Source organism: Canis lupus, chromosome 1, assembly GCF_003254725.2.
Source record: "Canis lupus dingo isolate Sandy chromosome 1, ASM325472v2, whole genome shotgun sequence".
NCBI lineage: Eukaryota > Metazoa > Chordata > Mammalia > Carnivora > Canidae > Canis > Canis lupus.
The window spans coordinates 103,562,054-103,583,959 of record NC_064243.1 but is presented as its reverse complement, the minus strand read 5'-3'; the positions used below and the strand labels follow the sequence as shown (position 1 = coordinate 103,583,959).

The 21,906-nt window shown below is 48.8% G+C and overlaps 1 protein-coding gene across 8 annotated transcripts in view; it reads right to left on the bottom strand.

Annotated features, from left to right (window-relative positions):
• The window catches only part of NLRP12 (NLR family pyrin domain containing 12), a 35,411-nt gene extending 14,870 nt beyond the window's left edge, over positions 1-20,541 (bottom strand). For 2 of the 8 annotated variants that reach the window (XR_007406718.1, XM_025424028.3), the window contains exons 1-6: positions 20,200-20,540; positions 17,203-17,283; positions 12,592-14,293; positions 6,239-6,409; positions 4,187-4,357; positions 1,694-1,864 (exon numbers count right to left, since the gene is read on the bottom strand). Coding sequence is in view for 7 of the 8 variants with exons in the window: in XM_025424028.3 (XP_025279813.3) it covers positions 1,694-1,864; positions 4,187-4,357; positions 6,239-6,409; positions 12,592-14,293; positions 17,203-17,283; positions 20,200-20,482 (2,579 nt within the window). In the remaining variant the exon portion in view is untranslated. Of the gene's footprint in view, positions 1-1,693; positions 1,865-4,186; positions 4,358-6,238; positions 6,410-12,591; positions 14,294-17,202; positions 17,284-17,469; positions 18,634-19,801; positions 20,151-20,199 lie in introns of those variants that run through there. The other 6 variants (XM_049103271.1, XM_049103211.1, XM_049103154.1 and 3 more) reach the window with 6 other exon arrangements.
• Between the last annotated feature and the right edge of the window lie 1,365 nt (positions 20,542-21,906).

The window sequence follows — 21,906 nt, the reverse complement described above, 5'->3', positions numbered from 1 at the left end:
TGGAATCTTAGGTTTGAGCCCCATGTTGAGTGAAAACTTACTTTAAAAAAGTATAGAGGGGGCAGCCAGGGTGACTCAGCATTTAGCACCACCTTTGGCCTAGGGTGTGGTCCTGGAGACCCGGGATTGAGTCCCATGTCGGGCTCCCTGCATGGAACCTGCTTCTCCCTCTGCCTCTGTCTGTGCCTCTCTCTCTATCTCTCATGAATAAGTAAATAAAATCTTAAAAAAAAAAAAAAGTATAGAGGGATGCCTGGGTGGCTCAGTGATTGAGCATTTGCCTTTGGCTCAGGGCATGATCCCGGGGTCCCACATCGGGGTCCCCACGAAGCCTGCTTCTCCCTCTGCCTGTGTCTCTGCCCCCTCTCTGTGTCTCTCATGAAGAAATAAATATAATTTTAACAAGTTAAAAAGTATGGATAGATAGGTATAGATAAATACAGACAAAAAAATCTACCATCTTTACACTCAACCCAATGTAAGGCTCTAATTCACGCCTTCTTTTTTTTTATTATTTATTTATTTATTTATTTATTTATTTATGATAGTCACAGAGAGAGAGAGAGGCGCAGAGACACAGGCAGAGGGAGAAGCAGGCTCCATGCACCGGGAGCCCGATGTGGGATTCGATCCCGGGTCCCCAGGATCACGCCCTGGGCCAAAGGCAAGCGCCAAACCGCTGTGCCACCCAGGGATCCCTAATTCATGCCTTCTGAGACCAAGAGTCACACGAGCTCTTCCAACTGAGCCAGCCCCCATTCTAGCCATTTCTAAGTGTACGACTCAGTAGCATTAAGTACATTTGCACTGCCGTGCAACCATCACCACTATCTATGTCTGGAACCTGGCATGGTCCCAAACACAAACTGTACAATTCTCCATTCCCTCCTGCCCCAGTCCCACAGCAACCACTGTTCTACTTTACATCTGGATTTCACTATTGTAGGGATCTCATATAAGTGGAATCATAACATCTTTGTCCTTTTATGACTGACTTTTCACTTTACATAATATCTTCCAGGTTCGGGCAGCCCAGGTGGCTCAGCGGTTTAGCGCTGCCTTCAGCCCAGGGCCTGATCCTGGAGTCCCGGGATCGAATCCCACATCGGGCTCCCTGCATGGAGCCTGCTTCTCCCTCTGCCTGTGTCTCTGCCTCTCTTTCTCTCTCTGTGTCTCTCATGAATAAATAAATAAAATCTTAAAAAAAAAGATACTGATCTGTTAAAAAATATGTATCTTCTAGTTTCATCCACGTGTGGCATGATGTCAGAATTTCAAAATTTTTTTAAAGATTTATTTATTTATTTATTTATGATAGACAGAGAGAGAGAGAGAGAGAGAGAGAGAGAGGCAGAGACATAGGAGGAGGGAGAAGGAGGCTCCATGCCGGGAGCCCGATGTGGGACTCGATCCCGGGACTCCAGGATCACGCCCTGGGCCAAAGGCAGGCACCAAACTGCTAAGCCACCCAGGGATCCCTCAAATTTTTTAAAAAATAGAATAATATCGCCTAGTATGTATATGCCATATTTTGTTTACCCATGCACCTGCTGATGGACATTTGGGCTGTTTCCACCTTTGGGCTATCGTGAATAATGCCGCTACAAACATTAGTATACAGATGGTGTGTTTTTTATATCATCCCTCAATAGGAGGAGACTTGCATTTTAAGTTGGTCCCATGAAGAACTCACCACAGGATCTGCAGTCTACAGACTGGGTGCCTCAGGCCTTGACATAAGAGCTTCAGACCCAAATCCTCCAGAGCATTTCCAGTTAGGTCCAACTCCTCCAGATGTCGACTGGTGCTGAGCACGGAGGCAATCTCCTGGCAAGCCTCCGCTTCCAGCTGACACTTCCTCAACCTCGGGAGGAAAGAGACAGATGTTGAAGAGGGCGCCTCTTGCTGTCCTCTATCCTCCTGGCTCATCCCCTGGTCCCTTGAATCACCCAACACAAACCTACACGTGTCACTACAGCTCAGGCATTAAGAAGACTAAATCATTAAAAAGAAGAAGAAGAAGAAGAAGAAGAAGAAGAAGAAGAAGAAGAAGAAGAAGAAGAAGAAGAAGAAGAAGGAAGGGGAGGAGGAGGAGGAGGAGGAGGAGGAGGAGGAGGAGGAGGAGAAGGAGAAGAAGAAAAGAAAGAAGAAGAAGAAGAAGAAGAAGAAGAGAAGAAGAAGAAGAAGAAGAAGAAGAAGAAGAAGAAGAAGAAGAAGAAGAAGAGAAAGAAGAAGAAGAAGAAGAAGAAGAAGAAGAAGAAGAAGAAGAAGAAGAAGAAGAAGAAGAAGAAGACTTCATCATTTCCAGCAAGGAGTATCCCACTGAAGGAGACAGAGGGGTAAGCAAGTATCAGCCAGTGAAGGTGATGCCACTGAGGCAGGAGTGCACCATAGCTCAGGGTGGTTCTCTAGCGCTCAGGACCTGGGAATGTCCATCTCTGCTGCTCACGAGCCCTGCACCCTCTAGCAAGTGGTCAGGAAGTCTATTACGTGTGTCACGAGCTGCTCTGCCTCAGGTTCGCTGCCTCAAAAATAAGGGTAATAATCACATCTGCTTCCTAAGGTTGTTGCAAGGACTACATACTTTACCAAGGAGGCAGGGTGTAGAACCACACCGGGCACACAGTAGGTGCTCCTATGCTGAGCTCCAGTTTATTAAAACCATCATGGTGGAGGGGACACCTAGCTCAGGTTTGGCAAACCATGCACAGTCAGGGAAGACTCTGGGAAGTTTGAGATGGTTCTGGAAGGCTCAGTAGGAGTTCACTGGCAGGAGCAGGATAAGGTGTGGCAGATGGTAGAAAACACATGTACTGGTCTCTGCACACCCTCCTTCCTGACACAGGGCTCCTGAAGCCCCTGCTGTTCCTAAGTGACCAGAGCGCTAGGAGCATCTCTCTGGTTGTTGTTGTTGTTGTTGTTCTTCTCCTCCTTTTTCTTTCTTTTTTTTTTTTCTAAGACTTCATTTATTTATTAGAGAGAGAGAGAGAGAGAGAGAGGCATGAGATGAGGCAGGGGGAGGGACAGAGAGAGAGGGAAAAGCAGGTTTCCCTGGAACAGGGAGCCTGACCCGGACTTGATCCCAGGACCCCAGGATCATGCAAAACCTGAGTCGAAGGCAGATGCTTAACTGACTGACCACCCAGGCACCCCAAGAGCATCTCTGGTTCTAATGGGTGGGCTCCCACATGGGGTTGGGCACCCAAGAGACAATGCCAGAATGAAAGGCTGGGAACGTTCAGCCCTGCCCCCTACCCTCTTCCAAAAGGCAAGGGGCCAGAAATGGAGTTAATGAAACAGAGGCCACAAGAGGAAGGCTCCATAAAACCGCAAGACCATACATGGTTTGGAGCTTCCAGCTGGTGAACCCGTCCAGGGTCCAGGCTAGGAGGGTGACACCCCAGCTCCATGGGTCAGAAGTGCCCAGGCTGGGACCCTCCCAGGCCTCACCCCATGGAGCTCTTCCTCAGGCTGTTCATCTGCCTCCTTTACCATATCCTTTAATAATACACTGATCCCTGGCAAGGTTTTCCTGAGTGCTCTGAGCCACCCTAGGAGATTATTTAAACCCGAGACAGGGGTCCTTTGGAAGCCAGGTAACAACCAGGATACCTAACTGACTCTGAAGCAGTCTGATGGGACCCAGCCCTCACCTGTGGGAAGTGACGCCACCTCCAGGTAGATGGTGGCAAAGTGGACTTGTATGGTGGGACACCCCACTGCTGTGGCTGAGCTGCTTGTGTGGGAAACCCCATGCGTTGGTGACCCGAAGTGTCAGAAACGCCGTGTTTGCTGTGAGAGTGAAGGAGACCCCCGGGGACACTGGAGGCTTGTCTGCAAGAGTGGCCTTGCAGCGAGAGGGGACAGCACGAGTATGTGTCGGTGTCGTGAACTCGCAGGAGCTCAGCATCCTGACCCCTCCGGGTGTAGCTGGCAAGTAGGGCCCGAGGACTGGGAGGGCAGGTGGCCCATGCACCCCCAGCATGGAAGCCGATGGGTCAGATGAGGCCCCAGAGGGGTTCCCTCCCTAAAGTGCAGAGTCCAGGGAAGGGGTCCAAGGTTGTGGGTCTAAGGGCAGCCCTAACCTAGAGGTAGAGATTTGGGGTCGGCAGCATCTTGTGGGACTGTTCCAGCCCCTCCGGGGAGAAGACTCAGACCGAGGAGGGTCTGGATTGGGTAGACTCACTGGATCACCTGCAGCTTGCATCTGGGATGCCGGAGCCCCTTGCAGAGTGCTCTCAGGCCTGGCAGCCCCAGCCTGTTGCTGCTCAGGTCCATCCTCCTTAGATTCTGATTGGCCATCAGGGCGGCCGCAAGGTCCTGGCAGGCGGAGCTGGCCACGCAGCACCTCTTCAGGCTGGGTGGGAGGGAGGGGGAAGGGCCAGGTCACCGGCGGCGGGCGCTCTGTGGGTTCTGCCCCTCACCCTTTGTCTCCCTCCTTCCTTTGGTCTGTACCTATTCTCTCCTCTTTCTGAAGTAAAAGAAAGGAGATCACGGGGTGCCCAGGGGCGGGGCGGGGCAAGGGGTGGTGGTGGAGGGGGGACGGTGGGGGAGTGGACGGTGGGGGAGTGGACGGTGGGGGAGGGGTGACGGTGGGGGAGTGGAGGGGGGACGGTGGTGGAGGGGGGACGGTGGGGGAGTGGACGGTGGGGGAGTGGAGCAGGGTGGACAGCTAAGGGATAGGCTGTTTCTGCTGTGATGAAAATGTTCTGGAGTTAGCAGATACATTTGCTCAAGCCTGTGCCTACCCTAAAGAAAAAACACCACTGAGGGTCCCCTGGGTGGCTTAGTGATGGAGCGTCTGCCTTTGGCTCAGGGCACGATCCCGAGGTCCTGGAATCGAGTCCCACATAGAGCTTCTTGCAGGGACCCTGCTTCTCCCTCTGCCTGTGTCCCAGCCTCTCTCTTCTGTGTGTCTCATGGATAAAAAAATAAAATTAAAAAAAAAAAAAAAACAAAGAGAAAAACACCACTGCATGTTTTGACATCCAGCATGTCAATGATGTATCAATAAAAAAATAAAAGCAACAAGAATAACATAAGGTGTCTTGGTGCTTTAGCACGGGAGCGCTATCACAGAGGTGCCTTTAGAGAGGAATTTGAGGCCTCTCCTGCTGGCTCTGCGGGGGGAGGGGGCTTACCCCTTCACTTGGAGAAGGAGACTCTGAGTAGCCAGCAGGTCCCAAGGCACCTGCTTGGGCCACACGCCTCCTGCCAGGGCCACGCAGAAGCTTGCTCATCACTGTGTGTGTGTCTCTCCCTCTGAGCTGCACCAGAGTGGGGCTGATGGCATTGACCCGAATTAACTGGAGACATATGTAATGTAAGTTCTTGGCATGGCTCCTTGCACGTGGCACGAAGTCAAGAAAGAATGGTATTATTTATTATTATTTCTTTGGGATCGGGCCCACGTGCTGCTCACAAAACGGTAGCTTGCTTTACTGGGCCCCGATCCGGATCCCTATCCCTGTGTCTGCCCTGCAGGATGGGCTAAGGGAACGGCACTGTGTTCTGGGTCAGGATTCAGACACTCTCGGTTCCCTCAGCTGGGTGCCATCTAATTCCTACAAGCTGTGCCTTCATATTGCCATGTTTGATAACAGCGTGGTAAAATATGCATAACGTAGCATTTACCATCTTAACTTCTTGTCTGTTTCTTTTTATAATTTTTTTTAAGATTTTATCTATTTATTTATGAGAGACCCAGAGAGAGAGGCAGAGACACAGGCAGAGGAAGAAGCAGGCTCCCTGTGGGGAGCCCAATGTGGGACTCGATCCCAGGACCCCGGAGTCATGTCCTGAGCCAAAGGCAGACCCTCAACCACTGAGCCACCCAAGTGTCCCCGTTTTGTTTTTTAAGTAATCTATGTCTCCCAATGTGGGGCTCGAACTCAGGACCCCGAGATTAAGAGTCGCACACTCCTCAACTGAGCCAGCCAGGAGCTCCTGGCACTGGACTGTTTTAATTACTACGACTTTGTGTACTCAACTTTCAACTCAGGTAGTGTAATTGGAAATAGGAAGCCTGGAAAGAAGGAGCTAAAATAAGAAAAGTGGGAGGTAATGACGCTGGCACTTGTACTGCTTCTGCTGTGGGCTGGGTCGTGTCCCCCGCTAAATTCATACCCTAAAATCCTAACCCCTGGAAACCCAGAGTGTGCCAGCAGGAGCACACACCACTATATATTCCTTCTGACAGAGCCCCCTGAGGACAGAGTGCAGACTCGCCTGGACTCACCTCAGGTTCTGAAGTTTGCAGCTGGGGTGTCTGAGCCCCTGACACAGCAGCCTCACCCCCCGGCTGCCCAACGCACTGCGGTACAAAACCAGCTCTGTCAGGTTCGGGTTGGTGCTCAGAGCGGCAGCAAGCTGTTTGCTGTAGGCATCTGGCAAAACGTTCTTCTCGGGTCTGCAAGAAGGAGAGACAGGACAAAGCCTAGTCAAACCAACCACTGTACAATGATTATGTGGGGAATCATGTGTCACCTCACAATTTATGAAGCATCTTGTCATCTTTATTTTTTACATTTTTAAAGTAGGCCCCACGCCCAATGCAAGGCTTGAACTCCCAACGCTGAAATCAAGAGTTGCACACTCTACCAACTGAACCCTCCAGAAGCCCCTGTCATCTTTATTTTATCATCTGAATGTCCCTCAGGAGACTGGAAATAGGACGGAGCACTTAGCCTGCCTGTGGGTGTCCTTGGGTGGGGGTGGGCTAACCACAGCCTTGGAGCCTGATCTGCCTAAATGGTTCTATTGGAACACAAGCATGCCCACTAGGCAAGGTGTTTTTCTACGTTGCTTACTGCTCCGAAGGCAGAATGTAGTATTTGCAAAAGAAAGTAGCTGCCTGGTGCATGAAGCTGAAAATACTGACCACTAGCAAAGGTGATCACATACTAAAGACAAATGCCCAGCTCCTCCAACAAGACATGGTCATGGAACAAAGAGTCAGAATGGAGCTACTGTAGAAAAGAGAGAGAGAAAGAGAGAGAGAGAGAGAGAGATTACGAGATGTATCAAGAAAATAGCATGTGTGCACAGGGCTTGGATGCTGGCTGGAACACAGCAGTGCTGATAGAGATACCTGGGTGCACCTGTATGCAGGTATGGACTGGGTATCAGATGTTAGGAAACTGTTAGCTGGGGTGAAGCCACGGTGCTCATGGGGAAACAACATCCTTCTCTGTTAGGGATCAATGTTGAACGATTTAGTTCAGCAGTAGGTGAGTATCTGGTGCCATGTGGGTGAAATGACTTTACTCAGATTTGCTTTAAAATATTTGAGAGAGGGGATCCCTGGGTGGCGCAGCGGTTTGGCGCCTGCCTTTGGCCCAGGGCGCGATCCTGGAGACCCGGGATCGAATCCCACATCGGGCTCCCGGTGCATGGAGCCTGCTTCTCCCTCTGCCTGTGTCTCTGCCTCTCTCTCTCTCTCTCTGTGACTATCATAAATAAATAAAAATTAAAAAAAAATTTAAAATATTTGAGAGAAGGGATCCCTGGGTGGCTCAGCGGTTTAGCACCTACCTTTAGCCCAGGGCGTGATCCTGGAGTTCCGGGATCGAGTCCTGCATCAGGTTTTCTGCGTGAAACCTGCTTCTCCCTCTGCCTGTGTCTCTGCCCCTGTGTGTGTGTGTGTGTGTGTGTGTGTGTGTGTGTGTGTGTGCATGTATGTCTATCATGAATAAATAAAATCTTTAAAAATAAATATTTGAAAGAGTAAGACCAATGAATCGCTGACCTCTACCTCTGACACCATTAAAGCATTATATGTTAATTAATTGAATGTAAATTAAATTTTTTAAAAAATAAAATGTTTGAGGGCTCAGCAGTTGAGCTCCTGCCTTTAGAGCCCAGGGTGTGGTCCTGGAGTCCTGGGATCGAGTCCCGCGTCGGGCTCCCTGCATGGAGCCTGCTTCTCCCGCTGCCTGTGTCCCTGCCTCTCTCTCTCTGTGTCTCTCATGAATAAATAATTAAAACTTTAAAAAAAATTAAAATAAAAAAATAAAAAATAAAATGTTTGAGAGAGAAAGAGAGAAAAGCAAGAGTAGAGGGTGATAGGGACACCTGGGTTGCTCAGTGGTTGAGCATCTGCTTTTGGCTCAGGGAGTGATCCTGGAGTCCTGGGATCGAGTCCCACATCTGGCTTCGTGCATGGAGCCTGCTTCTGCCTCTGTGTGTGTGTGTGTGTGTGTGTGTGTGTCTTTCATGAATAAATACATAAAATCTTAAAAAAAAAAAAAAGAGTAGAGGGTGATAGGTCAATTTATGGCCAAATGTAGCTACGTGGTAAGGCTACATGATGAGCTCAAAGGGGAGATTATCAGTAAATACTGTTTTCTCCACTTATGTGTGTTATTTTTTTACTTTATTTATTTTTAAAATTTATTATTATTATTTTAAAAAATATTTTATTTATTTATTCATGAGAGACAGAGAGAGAGAGAGGGGCAGAGATATAGGCAGAGGGAGAAGCAGGCTCCATGCAGGGAGCCCGACCTGGGACTTGATCCCGGGACTCCAGGATCACACCCTGGGCTGAAGGCAGGCACTAGACCACTGGCCACCCAGGGATCCCTTTATGTATTTATTTGGGAGAGACAGACAGAGACATAGGCAGAGGGAGAAGCAGGCTTCCTGTGGGGACCCTGATGTGGGACTCGATCCCAGGGCCCTGGAATCACGACCTGAGCCAAAAGCAGATGCTCAACCACTGAGCCGCCCAGGTCCCCCGTGATATTTATATATATAACATCATGTAACCTTAACCACAATAGAGCTGTAGGACTAACAAATCATTGTACTTAGAGTGTCTACACAGTCATGAAAATGTCATCTAAAAAATGACATCTAATATTTGTTGGCTTCTGACCCTGCACACAACTCAGTGTTGAGCCTTCACAATGAACCCCAAAAGGTAGGAGTTGAAATTCCATTTTCTGCACAGAAACATTGAGACTTGATGAACAGAGGTGATGGGCAAAGCCACACAGCTAGTGAGCAGCAGAGTCAGGATCAAACCCCAGGCTACTGATCTTCACTCCCCTCTTGCATCCTGGAGCATGGTAGCTGAAAGTCCTGGGTACATGGCCCCACATTTAGTGCACATTAACGGCAACTAGGTCTGAGAGGAACCTGGTTACCAGAATTGTGCCTCCACGTGGGACGAAGAGTCGTGAAGAGCCAGGCAGAGTGGTAACTGGAAATGAGCCTCCAGTCAGAGTGGGATGTCCATGCATCCTGTCCCTACTGCCTGTACCCCTGGCCCTAGGATGCCTCTCCTTCCTAAATTTTCACATGACTGAGTCACCTCCTCACTGAGGTCAAAAGCTGACATTAGTGGCCTGGGAGACCCTGGGGGCCAATGCCCCAACCTGACTCATGTACAACTCAAGACCCCTGCTCCCCTGTCTCGAGGAGCGGGTGGGAAGTACCTCTGGGTCCCATTAGTGACCAGCCGGATGATGTTCTCTCTGTTGGCTGCCTTCCTTCCTTGTCTTCTCTACTTTCTGGGATTATCTCCCAAAGAAAGTGCTCTGTGCGGCCAGAATCTGACATCTCCAAATATGCCACGATGGCATAAGGATTATTTTGAGTTTAAGGCAAAGGAGGGCACCTAGGTGACTTAGTGGTTCAGTGTCTGCCTTGACCTCAGGTCGTGATCCCGGGGTCCTGGGATCAAGTCCCACATCAGGCTCCCTGTGGGGAACTTGCTTCTCCCTCTGCCTATGTCTCTACCTCTCTCTGTGTCTCTCATGAATAAAGAAATAAAAACCTTTAAAAAACAACAACAACAACAACAACAACAACAACAACAACAATAAAAGGCAACCGAGGTGCAGAAAGAAGCCTTTCCAGAACTTCTGTTACCTGAAAGTGAGGGATGCTACAAATCCCCTCTCCTGGGGAAGTTTTATGGCCATGAAGATGGAAATTTTGTGCCAGAGGGGTTCAGAACACACTAGCCCAAGAGATGGCTTCTTAAATGTCTTGAGCTGAAGGAGTCTGAGAAAGTGGCAGAGGCAGGATGATCACTGACCCCCTACCCCACCACCATCTGGCGCTTCTTCCCTGAGAACGGGTCAATCTCCCATGTGAAGGGTCTCCTTCCTGTCCCAGAAGAAAGGGAGGCATCCTGATCACTAGGGAGTGAATTCCAGGCCAAGAAGTCTATATAAACAACCTCGTTATTTGTTCACCATGTACTGTCCCCCGACCTCAAAGCCCTTTGTCTTGTCAATTCTTTTTTTTTTTTAAGTAAACTATGCCCAATGTGGGGCTCAAAGTCATGACCCCAAGATCAAGAGTCACATGTTCCACTGACTGAGCCAGCCAGGTGCCCCTAATTTCAGAGATCTTTTATTTATTTTTCTTAAAAGATTTATTTATTTATTTATGAGGGGGGAGAGGGAGGGAGGTGGGGGAGGAGCAGAATGAGAGAGAGATAAGCAGACTCCTCACAGAGTGGGGAGCCCAACATGAGGTTCAATCCCAGGACCTTGAGATGATGACCTGAGCCGAAATCAAGAGTCGGATGCTTAACCAACTAAGCTACCCAGGTGCCTCTAATTTCAGAGATACTTTATTTTAAAGACTTTATTTATTTATTCATGAGAGACACAGAGGGAGAGAGAGAGAGAGAGAGAACAGAAGCAGGCTCCATGCAGGGAGCCCAATGTGGGACTCAATCCTGGGACTCCAGGGTCATACCCTGGGCCAAAGGCAGGCTCTAACCCGCTGAGCTTCCAGGGATCCCTAATGTCAGAGATACTTTAATGTAGCTCTGTTAATGGCATTATATGCTAATTCAAAATTCAGCCTGATATGTTCTTAGGTGGCCTGTCAATTCTTTACAGGCTGATTGTTTTTTAATCAAAATGTTTAAGTGCTTCCTGCTCTGGTACGAGCTCCAAGGACATGTGAAAATTCAATAAAATGTGCCTGGTTTTCTCCTGTGAATCTATCATGTCAGTTTGTTTGTTTGTTTGTTTGTTTATCATAGGCCAATTTAAAAATTTTTTAAAGATTTTATTTATTTATGAGACACACAGAGAGAGGCAGAGACACAGGCAGAGGGAGAAGCGGGTTCCCCCTAGGCAGCCTGATGCGGCACTTGATCCCAGGACCCTAGGATCACATTCTGAGCTGAAGGCAGACACTCAACCCCTAAGCCACCCAGATGCCCCTGTCAATTTAATTCTTAGGCCCAGCCAGAGACCCAAAGAGAGAAGAAAATTTTCTCCCACTACAGCTCTAAGACAGACCTGCACAAACACACCTCAGCCCATTAGTTTCCCCCATATTTCTGCCTTCTCACAACTAACCTCCCTAGAAACCCAGTGTCCCTTTCTTTTGTCTTGCCGATGCTCTAAAAAAATATACTGTTCTTCTGTTAGAATGCTATAAAAGCCCAGGTTCTAACCATCCCTTTGAGTTACTCATCTCTGGGGATTCCCAGGTACAAGTGCAGATGAATTAATAAACTCCTTTTTTTTAATGCCCAATGTGGGGCTTGAATGCATGACCCTGAGATCAAAAAGTTGCATGCTCTACCGACTGAACCAACCAGGCACCCCAGAACTAAGAAAGATCTAATAACATCTTTGTTTTTCTCTGTTAATCTGTCTCTTTTTCAGTTTATTTTTTATTTTTTTTTTAATTTTTAAAAGATTTTATTTATTTATTCATGAGAGACAGAGAGAGAGAGGCAGAGACACAGGCGAAGGAGAAGCAGGCTCCATGCAGGGAGCCTGACATGGGACTCAATCCCGGGTCTCCAGGATCAGGCCCTGGGCTGAAGGCAGACGCTCAACCCCCTTTTCAGTTTAATTTACAGGCCTCCGTACAAGATCTAAGAGGGTAGAAAGAAAAAGGACGATTTTCTTCTTCTGGATGTTACTTACATTCAAATTTTTGCATCTAAGATGACTCCTTGGGGAACCCAAACCAACACAGTCTTAGCCAAAAAGCCAAAAGAGTCACTTCCTCAAAGATTCCTTCCTCTATCTCCTCTTGATACCACCCAACCCTCCATATCATTGTCTCTTACTGCACCCTGTTTTATTTTCATTGTAATAGTTCTCTCCTCCTAAAATTACCTAAATGAGCTTTTTTTTTTTTTTTTTTTTTTTTTCTGGTTTGCTTGTTTATTTATTTACTGTTCCTTGTCTCTCTCTCTTCCCATTAGGATGTCTGTGCTGGCAGGTGCCTGGTCACACTATGCACTCTAGAAAAGCACCCTTGATAATATTTGTTGGCTGGATACAATTTCCTTGACCATAGCCCCAGTTTAGTCCAAATGAGTACTGTTTAAACGCAGGACACTAACCTGGACAATGTTGACATTTGGGGGCCAGACCATCATCTATTGTGGGAGGCCATCCTGGGCACTGTGGGGTATCTTTGCAGAAACCCTGGCCTAGCCCTCTAAAAGCCATAGTGCCCCCCATCTCCTCCTTATGAAAACTCAACATATCTCTAGATATTGCCAATATCTTCTGGGGTGGGGGCAAAATCAACCCCAGTTGAGAATATGAACACGGTGGAGAGCAGAAACTTGGAAAGTGAGCCCTGTTGAGTACTTACATCTGTGTCGGTAGTATCTGGGGCCCTGAAGCCCATCTCCCCCCATCATCTTCATCTGGGCTGTAGGCAGCCCCATGCAAGTGCAGCACCAGGGCACTCCTACAGTTCTTCACACAAAAGGAGGAAATCATGTGCTCCATCTTGGTGGCAATGTTGTTGACCACGACCACTTGGAAGGGGCTCAGGGCCTGTTGGATGAAATCCTCCTCCTGGATCTCATACAGACAGCTGAAGAGCTCCAAGGAGCCCTGCTGCAGAGTGGAACCCTCACTCTGAGCTTTCCTTTGGATCCACTCCAGCAGCTCCACCTTAACGTGAGGTGAGACCTTCCAGCAAAGACTCTTCTCCAGGTAGCTCCTTGTCTCCTCATTCAGGAGTCCAAACAGGAAACGGACAGTCAGTGCCAAGAAGCTCCTTTCTGAAAACTCGTACTCAGCTAACAGCCTCGTCACATTGTGCTCTGGGCTGGACCTGCTCTCCCCAAGATCCAGGATATAGTACATGGCAGCAAAGAATTCCTGGAAGCTCAAGTGGATGAAGCTGTAGAACTTTTCACAGTTGATATCCTTCTGGAAGATGTTCATGTTGAGGAAGGAAGAGACATCTGCCCCATCTAGGCCATGCTTCCGGAGGTCCTGCTCCTCAAATAGGATTTTCTGATTCCAGAGGCCATCTGCCGCCAAAGAGCACAGCCCTCTCTGGTTGGGTGGGGACTGGAGGATTGGGCTCCCTGGCTTGGGCTGCATCAGACTCAAGAGGTAGAGCATGTACACTGCTGTGGTGGTCCTGGATGTCTGTCTTAGAAGCCCCCCATCCTCCAACTGCTGCTTGAGGCAGGTACAAACCACCCAGCACACCATGGGGACAAAGCATAGAGTGAAGAGGGGCTCATTGTCCCTGATGAAATTGAAGACTTGACCGGCCTGCTCTGCATTGTGGAAATACTTATAGAAGTACTCCTTCCTTTCTGCCTCAGAGAAGCCCAGGATCTCCACATGCCTGGGGTGCTCCAGCAAGCGGTGGAGTTTCTCCAAAGCCGTGGGCCTGATGGTGATGAGCACAGACAGCTCAGGCAGCAGCTTCTTCCGAATCAGGCTGCTGAGAAGAAGCTCTGTGGGCCGTTTCTCCTCCCAGCAGAGGCACCAGGGGCCCTGAGGGTCGTGGAAAGAAGGCTTTAGCTCATGGAAGCCATCAATGATGAAGAGGAGGCGCTCAGGGACTCGGACAAGCTCCTGGAGGGGTACGCTGGGCTCAGGCCAGCAACTGGAGATGAGATCCTGGGCGCTCTGCTCCGCAGTGCTCTGGTTCATCTTCCTGCAGTTGATGTAGAAGAGGTAATCAAACCTGTCCTGGAAGAGCCTCCCGTCGGCCCAGTCCAGCATCACCTTGTGGGCCAGCATGGACTTGCCCATCCCCGCTGCTCCCTGCAGGACCACGGTGCGCGGCGGCTCGGGGCGCTCCTCGTCGGGCTCGAAGAGGGTCTCCATCTGGATGAAGCTGGCCTGGTGCCCCACGGTTCTCGCCTGCCCCCAGCCTGTGTCCAGAAGCTTCTGCTGGGCCCACATGGGATTTGAGTGTTCCTTCACCAGGAGGAGGCGGGTGTACCTGTGGCTGAGGTTGACGCATTCTCCTAGGCGTGCGTTGCGGTCTTCCATCAGCCGGAACTTCCTGCGAACATAGTCCCTGTACGTTTCCCGGGGATCTAACGGAGAGGAATGAGGGGTCCGTGGGAGACTCGTCAGCAATCGTGCACGGATTCATGAGTTAAAGCAAACCTCAGTCTAGTGTCTATTTGTTCTGCAATATCCTTGGGACAGTTTTCTGGATGGAGCCTGGGAACCTTGGTATTTCTCTATAAAGATCTTCCCTTTACTTGAGAAGCAGAGGTACTAACATGAGGACTGTCCTGAGGCACTATTCTTGCTACTCAAACGGGGGCCCACGCCCAGGAGCTGCTGGAAGACCATAAGGGCACCTAGAGGAATGTGTCAGTCTCTGCCACTGGTTCACTTGGGTCCTCCCGGTGAAGAGACACTGAAATCCCATGTGGGCTCACAAGGAGCTGGTGGGAAATGCAAAAGTGAGCCCCACTCCCCACCTACTGAATCAGAAACCGCATTTCTAACAAGACTGCTTTGTGATTTGCATGCACATTTAAGTGTGAGAAGGCAGGGCACCTGGGTGGCTCAGTGGTTGAGCATCTGCCTTTGGCTTGGGTTTGTGATCCCAGAGTCCCCGGATTGAGTCCCGCATAGGGCTCCACATAGGGATCCTGCTTCTCCCTCTGCCTATGTCTGTACCTCTCTCTGTGTCTCTCATGAATAAATTAAATCTTAAAAAAAAAAAAAAGTTTGAGAAAGCAGTTTAGAGAACTTACTGGTTCTATAAGTCCTGTGCTTAAAGTCTCTTAGGGAAATCTACTTGGTATAGAAGCGAATGCATAATCTAGAACAGCAGTGCTCACCAAGGTGATTGTGTTTACACACATGTCCCCCAGGGCAGTTCTGGTGAGGTCTGGAGATATTTTTGGCTGTAACAAATAGGGGTGAAGGGCAGGCTACTACCATCTAGTGGGTGGAGGCCAGGGATGCTATTCAACATCCTACAGTGCCCAGGACACCCCACAATAAAGAATGATCCAGCCCAAATTGCCAATGGTGCCCAGGTGGAGGAACCCTGGTCCAGACAAAAATGTATCCTTTTGTATTTGGATGTCACCAGAGGCCCGTAATATCTGACCAAAGGGGGACACCTGGGTGGTTCATCAGCTGAGCATCTGCCTTCGTCTCAGGACATGATCCTGAAGTTCCAGGATCAAGTCTCACATCAGGCTGCCTGCAGGGAAACTGCTTCTCCCTCTGCATATATCCCCCTCTCTCTGTGTGTCTCTGGTGAATAAATAAATAAAATCTTAAAAAAAAAAATCTGGCCAAAGGAAGGTTAAAAAAGAGATCTAAATTTGAGCCCAGCACTCTCTCGAAAGGAATGCATGTACTCTTTTATTTTTAATTATAGTAAAATATATGTAACATAAAACTTAGCATTTTTACCATTTTTAAGTGTTTGATGGATTTGGTGACATCATGTGCATTCACAAAGCTATGTAATCATCACCACTATCCATTTCCAGAACTTTCCTCATCCTCAACAGAAACTGTATGCCTACGAAGCACTAACTCCTTATTCCTTCCCCTACCCAGCCCCTGGCAGCCACTGTTCCACTTTCTGTCTCACGTCTACTTTAGGTACCTCATGTAAGAGGAATCACACCGTATCTGTCTTTTTATGTTGGCGCATTTGACTTAGCATCATGTTTTTTTTTTTTTTTTTTAGCATCATGTTTTCAAAGTATGCCCATGCTGTAGCAATTATCAGAATTTCATTCCTTTTTGAGTCTGAATAATATTCCATTGTGTGTATATTCTGTTTATCCATTCATTGGTTGATAAAATTATTTTATTAGCTCCCTTAATGTGTATTGATAAATACTAATACTAGGTTCATAAATATGTCAATTGTACTTCTCTTTTGTCAACTGTGATTCTATTTCATGTAGAAAGCATTTTTCAGTTGAACAAAGATAATTGGGACAGTAATATTTGGATTTTGTGAAAGTCTTAGTCTTTTCTTTTTTTTTTTTTTTAAAGATCTTATTTTTTTTTTAAATTTTTATTTATTTATGATAGTCACAGAGAGAGAGAGAGAGAGAGGCAGAGACACAGGCAGAGGGAGAAGCAGGCTCCATGCACCGGGAGCCTGACGTGGGATTCGATCCAGGGTCTCCAGGATCACGCCCTGGGCCAAAGGCAGGCGCCAAACCGCTGCGCCACCCAGGGATCCCAGTCTTTTCCTGTAGAGAAAGTGTTCTTATTTTGAGACACAGGGAATATTTGGAAACTAGAAAAGCTTAACATAATGATGAGAATAAAGATGGAGTTACCATATATTGACCGTGTGCTATACCCAGTGCATTAAGATGCCTTGAAAGGTGTCCAGAATTATTTGTATTATAGTTAACAGTGGTGCTGTCTTTCCAGCAGCCCACAGTCATTTCTTCTTTGCCAACAATCCTGATTCTATTAAGGTAATGGGTGCTGATCCCTTGATTCCAGTGAATGCTGTCCTTTCATAAGCCCCAGAGGATGAAGAACAGTTTGGCTAAACCATTCGTGAGCAATCTCATTCCTTGTTGCCAGCGGCTGGTCTGGGAATGTGCCCCAGTCCTGACCAATGAGGTACACAGAGATGACCACTGGGAAGGAGTAAGCTTATTGAAAGGATTTTATTCCTGAATAAAATGATTCTCTCTTGAGGAAGAAAGCCTTTTTGTTTCTCTTTTCTCCCCTGCTTGGAAGTCACTTGCATGGTTTGGTTGCCATCGTGCAACCATGAGGTGACAAGTCTTAGGACAAATGAAATAGCAAGAAGTTGGGGCTTTGACAGTGTTGTTAATCTGTTACATAAACTCTGCAACCACCCAGGTCAAGATCTCTTGTTATAGGCAAACATTAAATAAATATATAGATATATATTTTTGCTTGATCTACTCTGTTGAATAGTCTGGTGTGTGTAGCCTTGTGCAGTCTGCAAGATACATGGCTCATGGCTCACCTCTTCTTAGAGCTCCAGGAAAGACTTCCAGAGAACATGCTGACTGGCTCCCCGGTGAGGATGGGTCACCAGATGGAGTATCTGGAAGAGACATTTTAGGAGATCAGCTAGCATATACCTGGCTAGCTCTCAATAATAATAGCTACTTTGCACACCTGAAATGAATATAACTTATATGGCAATTTAAAACATATTAGTTACTATTACATCAAACAGTCTACACTGATAACTGTCTGCCCACCCACACCCCGAATGATTGGCAGTCACCTCACATGCAGCACTGCTGAAAACACTTGTTCATCATAACCCACTCTCCTTCCTGGGTACACATCATGGTGATTGGCACCTCTGTCCATCCAAGAAATCCCCTCAGGCAGGAAGTTGTGAGTTAGCTTGAATTTCCTCCCTCCAGTCCTTGGTCAGGTCTCATTCACCCACCTCTCCAAGCATCACTGGCACCAGTGTTATCCAGGCAAATTTTGCTTGCATTGGAAACACAGCAATAAACAAGGTCTCTGCTCCGTGGACCTTACATACTTTTGGCATGGGGAGTTGAATTTCTAAAAATAATAAACACTTTGTATAACTTCAGATAATGATGAAAGTTGTGTCTAAAATAAACAAGTGTACGTGACAGAGCGGTTGAAAGTAGTATTTTAGTTTGGGTGACCAGGAAAGGCTTTTCTGTGGATGCACTGTAAGGTCAAAAATCCCAAGTGCTTCCTGGACATCTTTGAGCTTCACAGAACCCTAAAGTGCAAGCCTACCTGTGAGTTCCAGTGCTCTGGCAGGTATGCTCCGACCTGGTGGGACAGGCTCCCCACTTGGCTAGTCTTCCTAGCAGAAGTAGACCACAAACATAACAGAGGGGGCACCTGGCTGGCTCAGTTGGTGGAGCACGGGACTCCTGATCTCAGGGTGATAAGTTCAAGCCCCACGTCGGGCATAGAGTTATTGGTTTTCGTTTTGTTTTCTTTCTTTCTTTTTTTTTTTTTCCATGAAGAAAAAGCCCCCAAACCTGCAGATAACAAGTGTTGGTGGGGGTTGTAGGAAAATTGGACTCCTTGTGCTTCCGTGGTGGGAATGTAAAACGGTGCAGCCACTATGGAAAACACTGCTCCTTAAAATATTAAAATAGAATTACTGGGGCAGCCCCGGTGGCTCAGTGGTTTGGTGCCGCCTTCAGCCCAGGGCGTGATCTTGGAGACTCAGGATCGAGTCCCACATCAGGCTCCCTGCATGGAACCTGCTTCTCCCTCTGCCTGTGTCTCTGCCTCTCTCTCTCTGGTCTCTCATGCATAAATAAATAAAATCTTAAAAAAAATAAAATAGAATTACTAGTAGATCCAGCAATTTCACTTCCAAGTATATATTCAGAATAATTGAAAGCAAAACTCGAAGAGATAGTTGTACATCTGTGTTAACAACAGCATTATTTACAATAACAAAAAGGTAGAAGCAACTCAGATGCTCATCAAGAGATGAATGAATTGAGGGATCTGGTGGCTCAGTTGGTTTTATGTCTGCCTTTGGCACAGGTCATGATCCCAGGGTCCTGGGATCGAGTCCCATGTGGGGCTCCCTATTAGGTGGAGTTGCTTCTCCCTCTCCCTCTGACCCTCCCCCCATATTCGTGCTCTCTCTGTTTCTCTCAAATAAATAAAATCTTTAAAAAAGAGAGAGATAGGGCACCTGAGTGGTTCAGTGGTTGAGCGGCTGCCTCAGCTCAAGTCATGATCCTGGGGTCCTGGGATTGAGTCGTGCATCGGGCTCCCTGCAGGGAACCTGCTTCTCCCTCTGCCTATGTCTCTGCCTCTCTCTCTCTGTGTCTAATAAATAAATAAGTAAATAAATCTTTAAAAAAGAGAGAGAGATGAACGAATTAAAATGTAATATATATATATTAGTGTATGTATTCCACATGATGGAATATTATTCAGCCTTAAAGAGGAAGAAAACACTGACATATGCTACAACGTGGATGAATCCTGAAAACATCATGCTATGTGAAATAAGCCAGTCACAAAAAGATACTCTATGATTCTACTTCTTCTTTTTTTTTTTAATTTTTTAAAGATTTTATTTATTTATTCACGATAGACATAGAGAACGAGAGAAAGAGGCAGAGACACAGGTAGAGGGAGAAGCAGGCTCCACACAGGGAGCCCGATGCGGGACTTGATGATCCCAGGTCTCCAGGATCACACCCTGAGCCAAAGGCAAATGCTCAACTGCTGAGCCACCCAGGCATGCCGCACTTTGATTCTCTTATGGGCTCTTGAATAAAGATGTAAGGCAGTCTCATACTCCCACAGTCGGATGCCTCTCCAGTGCTATCTGAGGATGGAGAGAGGAGAGAAGGAGCCACCTGGAACCCGGCCTAAGGAGGCCTCTTGTCATCACACCTCACCAGGACAAGAGATTATGCCGCTAAATTTCTATGATTACAAGCAAGTCTACACCACGTTGGTAATATCAAATCAGCTCTTCCTGGAGTATTTAGACCTTGGAAATTAGCAAATGCTACAAACCAGGGTCTTTCAGGTAGATGCTCAACCACTGAGCCACCCAGGCGTCCTGAGCCTCTGAGTTGTCTTACCTCTAGAACAGGTGTGATCATTACAATGTGGGTCACACAGCACTTAAGACGCCGAGCGAGGCATTCTTTACAGTGGACGCCGCGTTAGAGGAGGGGGTCGGTGTTAGCAGCATCGTGATTCTCTCACGGCACAGAAGACACAGTAGGAGAGATCAGGGGGAGCAGGGAGAGATCGGGGCGCAGCAGAAGGCAGCCCGGGTGGGTGAGGGCGAGGGCGAGGGCCAGGCCCAGTGCGGGAGGACAGCACCGGCGCCCGACGAAGTGCCTCCAGGGTGGGTGGCGAAGCGGCAGTTCTGGGGGCAAGGGCAGCAGCTAGCACCGGGGTTCGGGGTTCGGGGTTCGGGGTTCGTGCGCGCGGTGGTGGCCCCCGCAGGGCCGGGCGGCCGGCGGCTCCTTACCCCTCACCGGCTCCTCTCTCCGGCCCTTCTCCCACAGGTCCCGCCGGTTGATGCGCTGGAAGAGGCCCAGCGCCAGCGGCCAGGCCGCGTGGGGCCCGCAGTGTGCCACCAGCAGCTGCGCCGTGTCCAGGGGCCCCGCCGCCTCCAGCCGCCCCCAGGGGATCCGGCCCGCCTCCGCCTCGGTGCCCAGGAACAGCTTGAACTTCTTCAGCTCCACCGCCTCCAGCTCTTCCAAGTAGGCCGAGAGGCGACAGAGGCCGCTGCTGGGCGGGGCGCGGGGCATGGGGGCGCCGTGCACCCCGCAGGGCGGAAGCGGAGCCTAGGGTGTGCCCGCGGTGCCAGCGTCCCGGCCCCTGCCCCGGCCCCGACCCCGGCCCCGGCCCCGCATGCCCACCGCAGGCCTCCGCGCGAGGCTGCAGCAGCCGGACAGGAAAGCCCTGGTGGCGAAATAGAGCTTCCTCACCCTCGGGTGGCGCCTGCCCAGCCCCGCAACGCGCCAGTGGGTGTTCCCCTTCCCAGAAGAGGAAGTTGGTCACATTAGGAAATCCCAGGAGCCATTCCACCATGAGAAAGACTTTCACTTCTGCTCCCTCTTCCCGGCTCCCCTGGCCAAGAGGACACTCCCTGCTTCATCTTTCCTGCTGTTTCCCTTGCCTCTCCCCTGCCCCTGGTCCCTTGGATTATTATCCAACTAGCTACTGGCCCTCCTCGTGGGTGGGAGGATTAGACCTCCTCTCTGTTGGCATGGGACTTGGATAGGGCACCTGCTCTGGGAGACGGCCCCTGAGCAAGCAACCCTGCAATGTGGGCAAATGTGAGCCAACCTCTTCCAGGTAGAAGCATTAAGAACCTTACTTGCAGGGGCCTGCTGTTTTCTCTTTTCGTGGGCACAGAAAGGGACTGCGGGGTAAACAGGATAGTGGTCCCCCAAAGACGTCTGTGTCCCAATCCCCCAATCTCTGAAATGTTACGTTAAGTAGCAAAGGAGACTTTGCAGGTGTGATTAAATGTAAGGCTCCTGAGACGGGGTCCTGGATTATCCACTTCCAGGGAATGGGATAATCCACATCCAAGGGTGGGCTCAGTGTCATCGTGATGACCAGGGTCAGAGGCAAGAGAGATGGAAGCAGAGGAAGGAGGGATATGATGACTGGCTGGAGAAGGCAAGGAAATGGATTCTCACCTGGAGCCTCTCAAGGAACAGCCAGCTGACACCCTGATTTTAGCCCCTTTTTGGACTTCTGACCTCCAAAACTGTAAAATACTCAAAGTGCGTAGTGGTGTTAGTTATAGCAGTGTAAGAAACTGATACAGGGGGATCCCTGGGTGGCTCAGCGGTTTAGCGCCTGCCTTCTGCCCAGGGTGTGATCCTGGAGTCCTGGGATCAAGTCCCACATCAGGCTCCCTGCATGGAGCCTGCTTCTCCCTCTGCCTGTATCTCTGCCTCTCTCTCCCTCTCTCTGTGTCTCTCATGAATGAATAAATAAGATCTTGAAAAAAAAAAAGAAGAAGAAGAAGAAAAGAAACTGATACAGACTTTTTCCTGCCTGGGACCAGGAATGAGAATATAGATGTAGCCAGGGCTAACAGGCTCAATATGGTAACAGAACCGCTGTAAGTCAGGAAGATAGAGGGCTCATTCCTCACTGTGGCATACGTAAGCCCAAACTGCCTGGCACAGGGATTTAATGATTTGGGGAGGGCAGT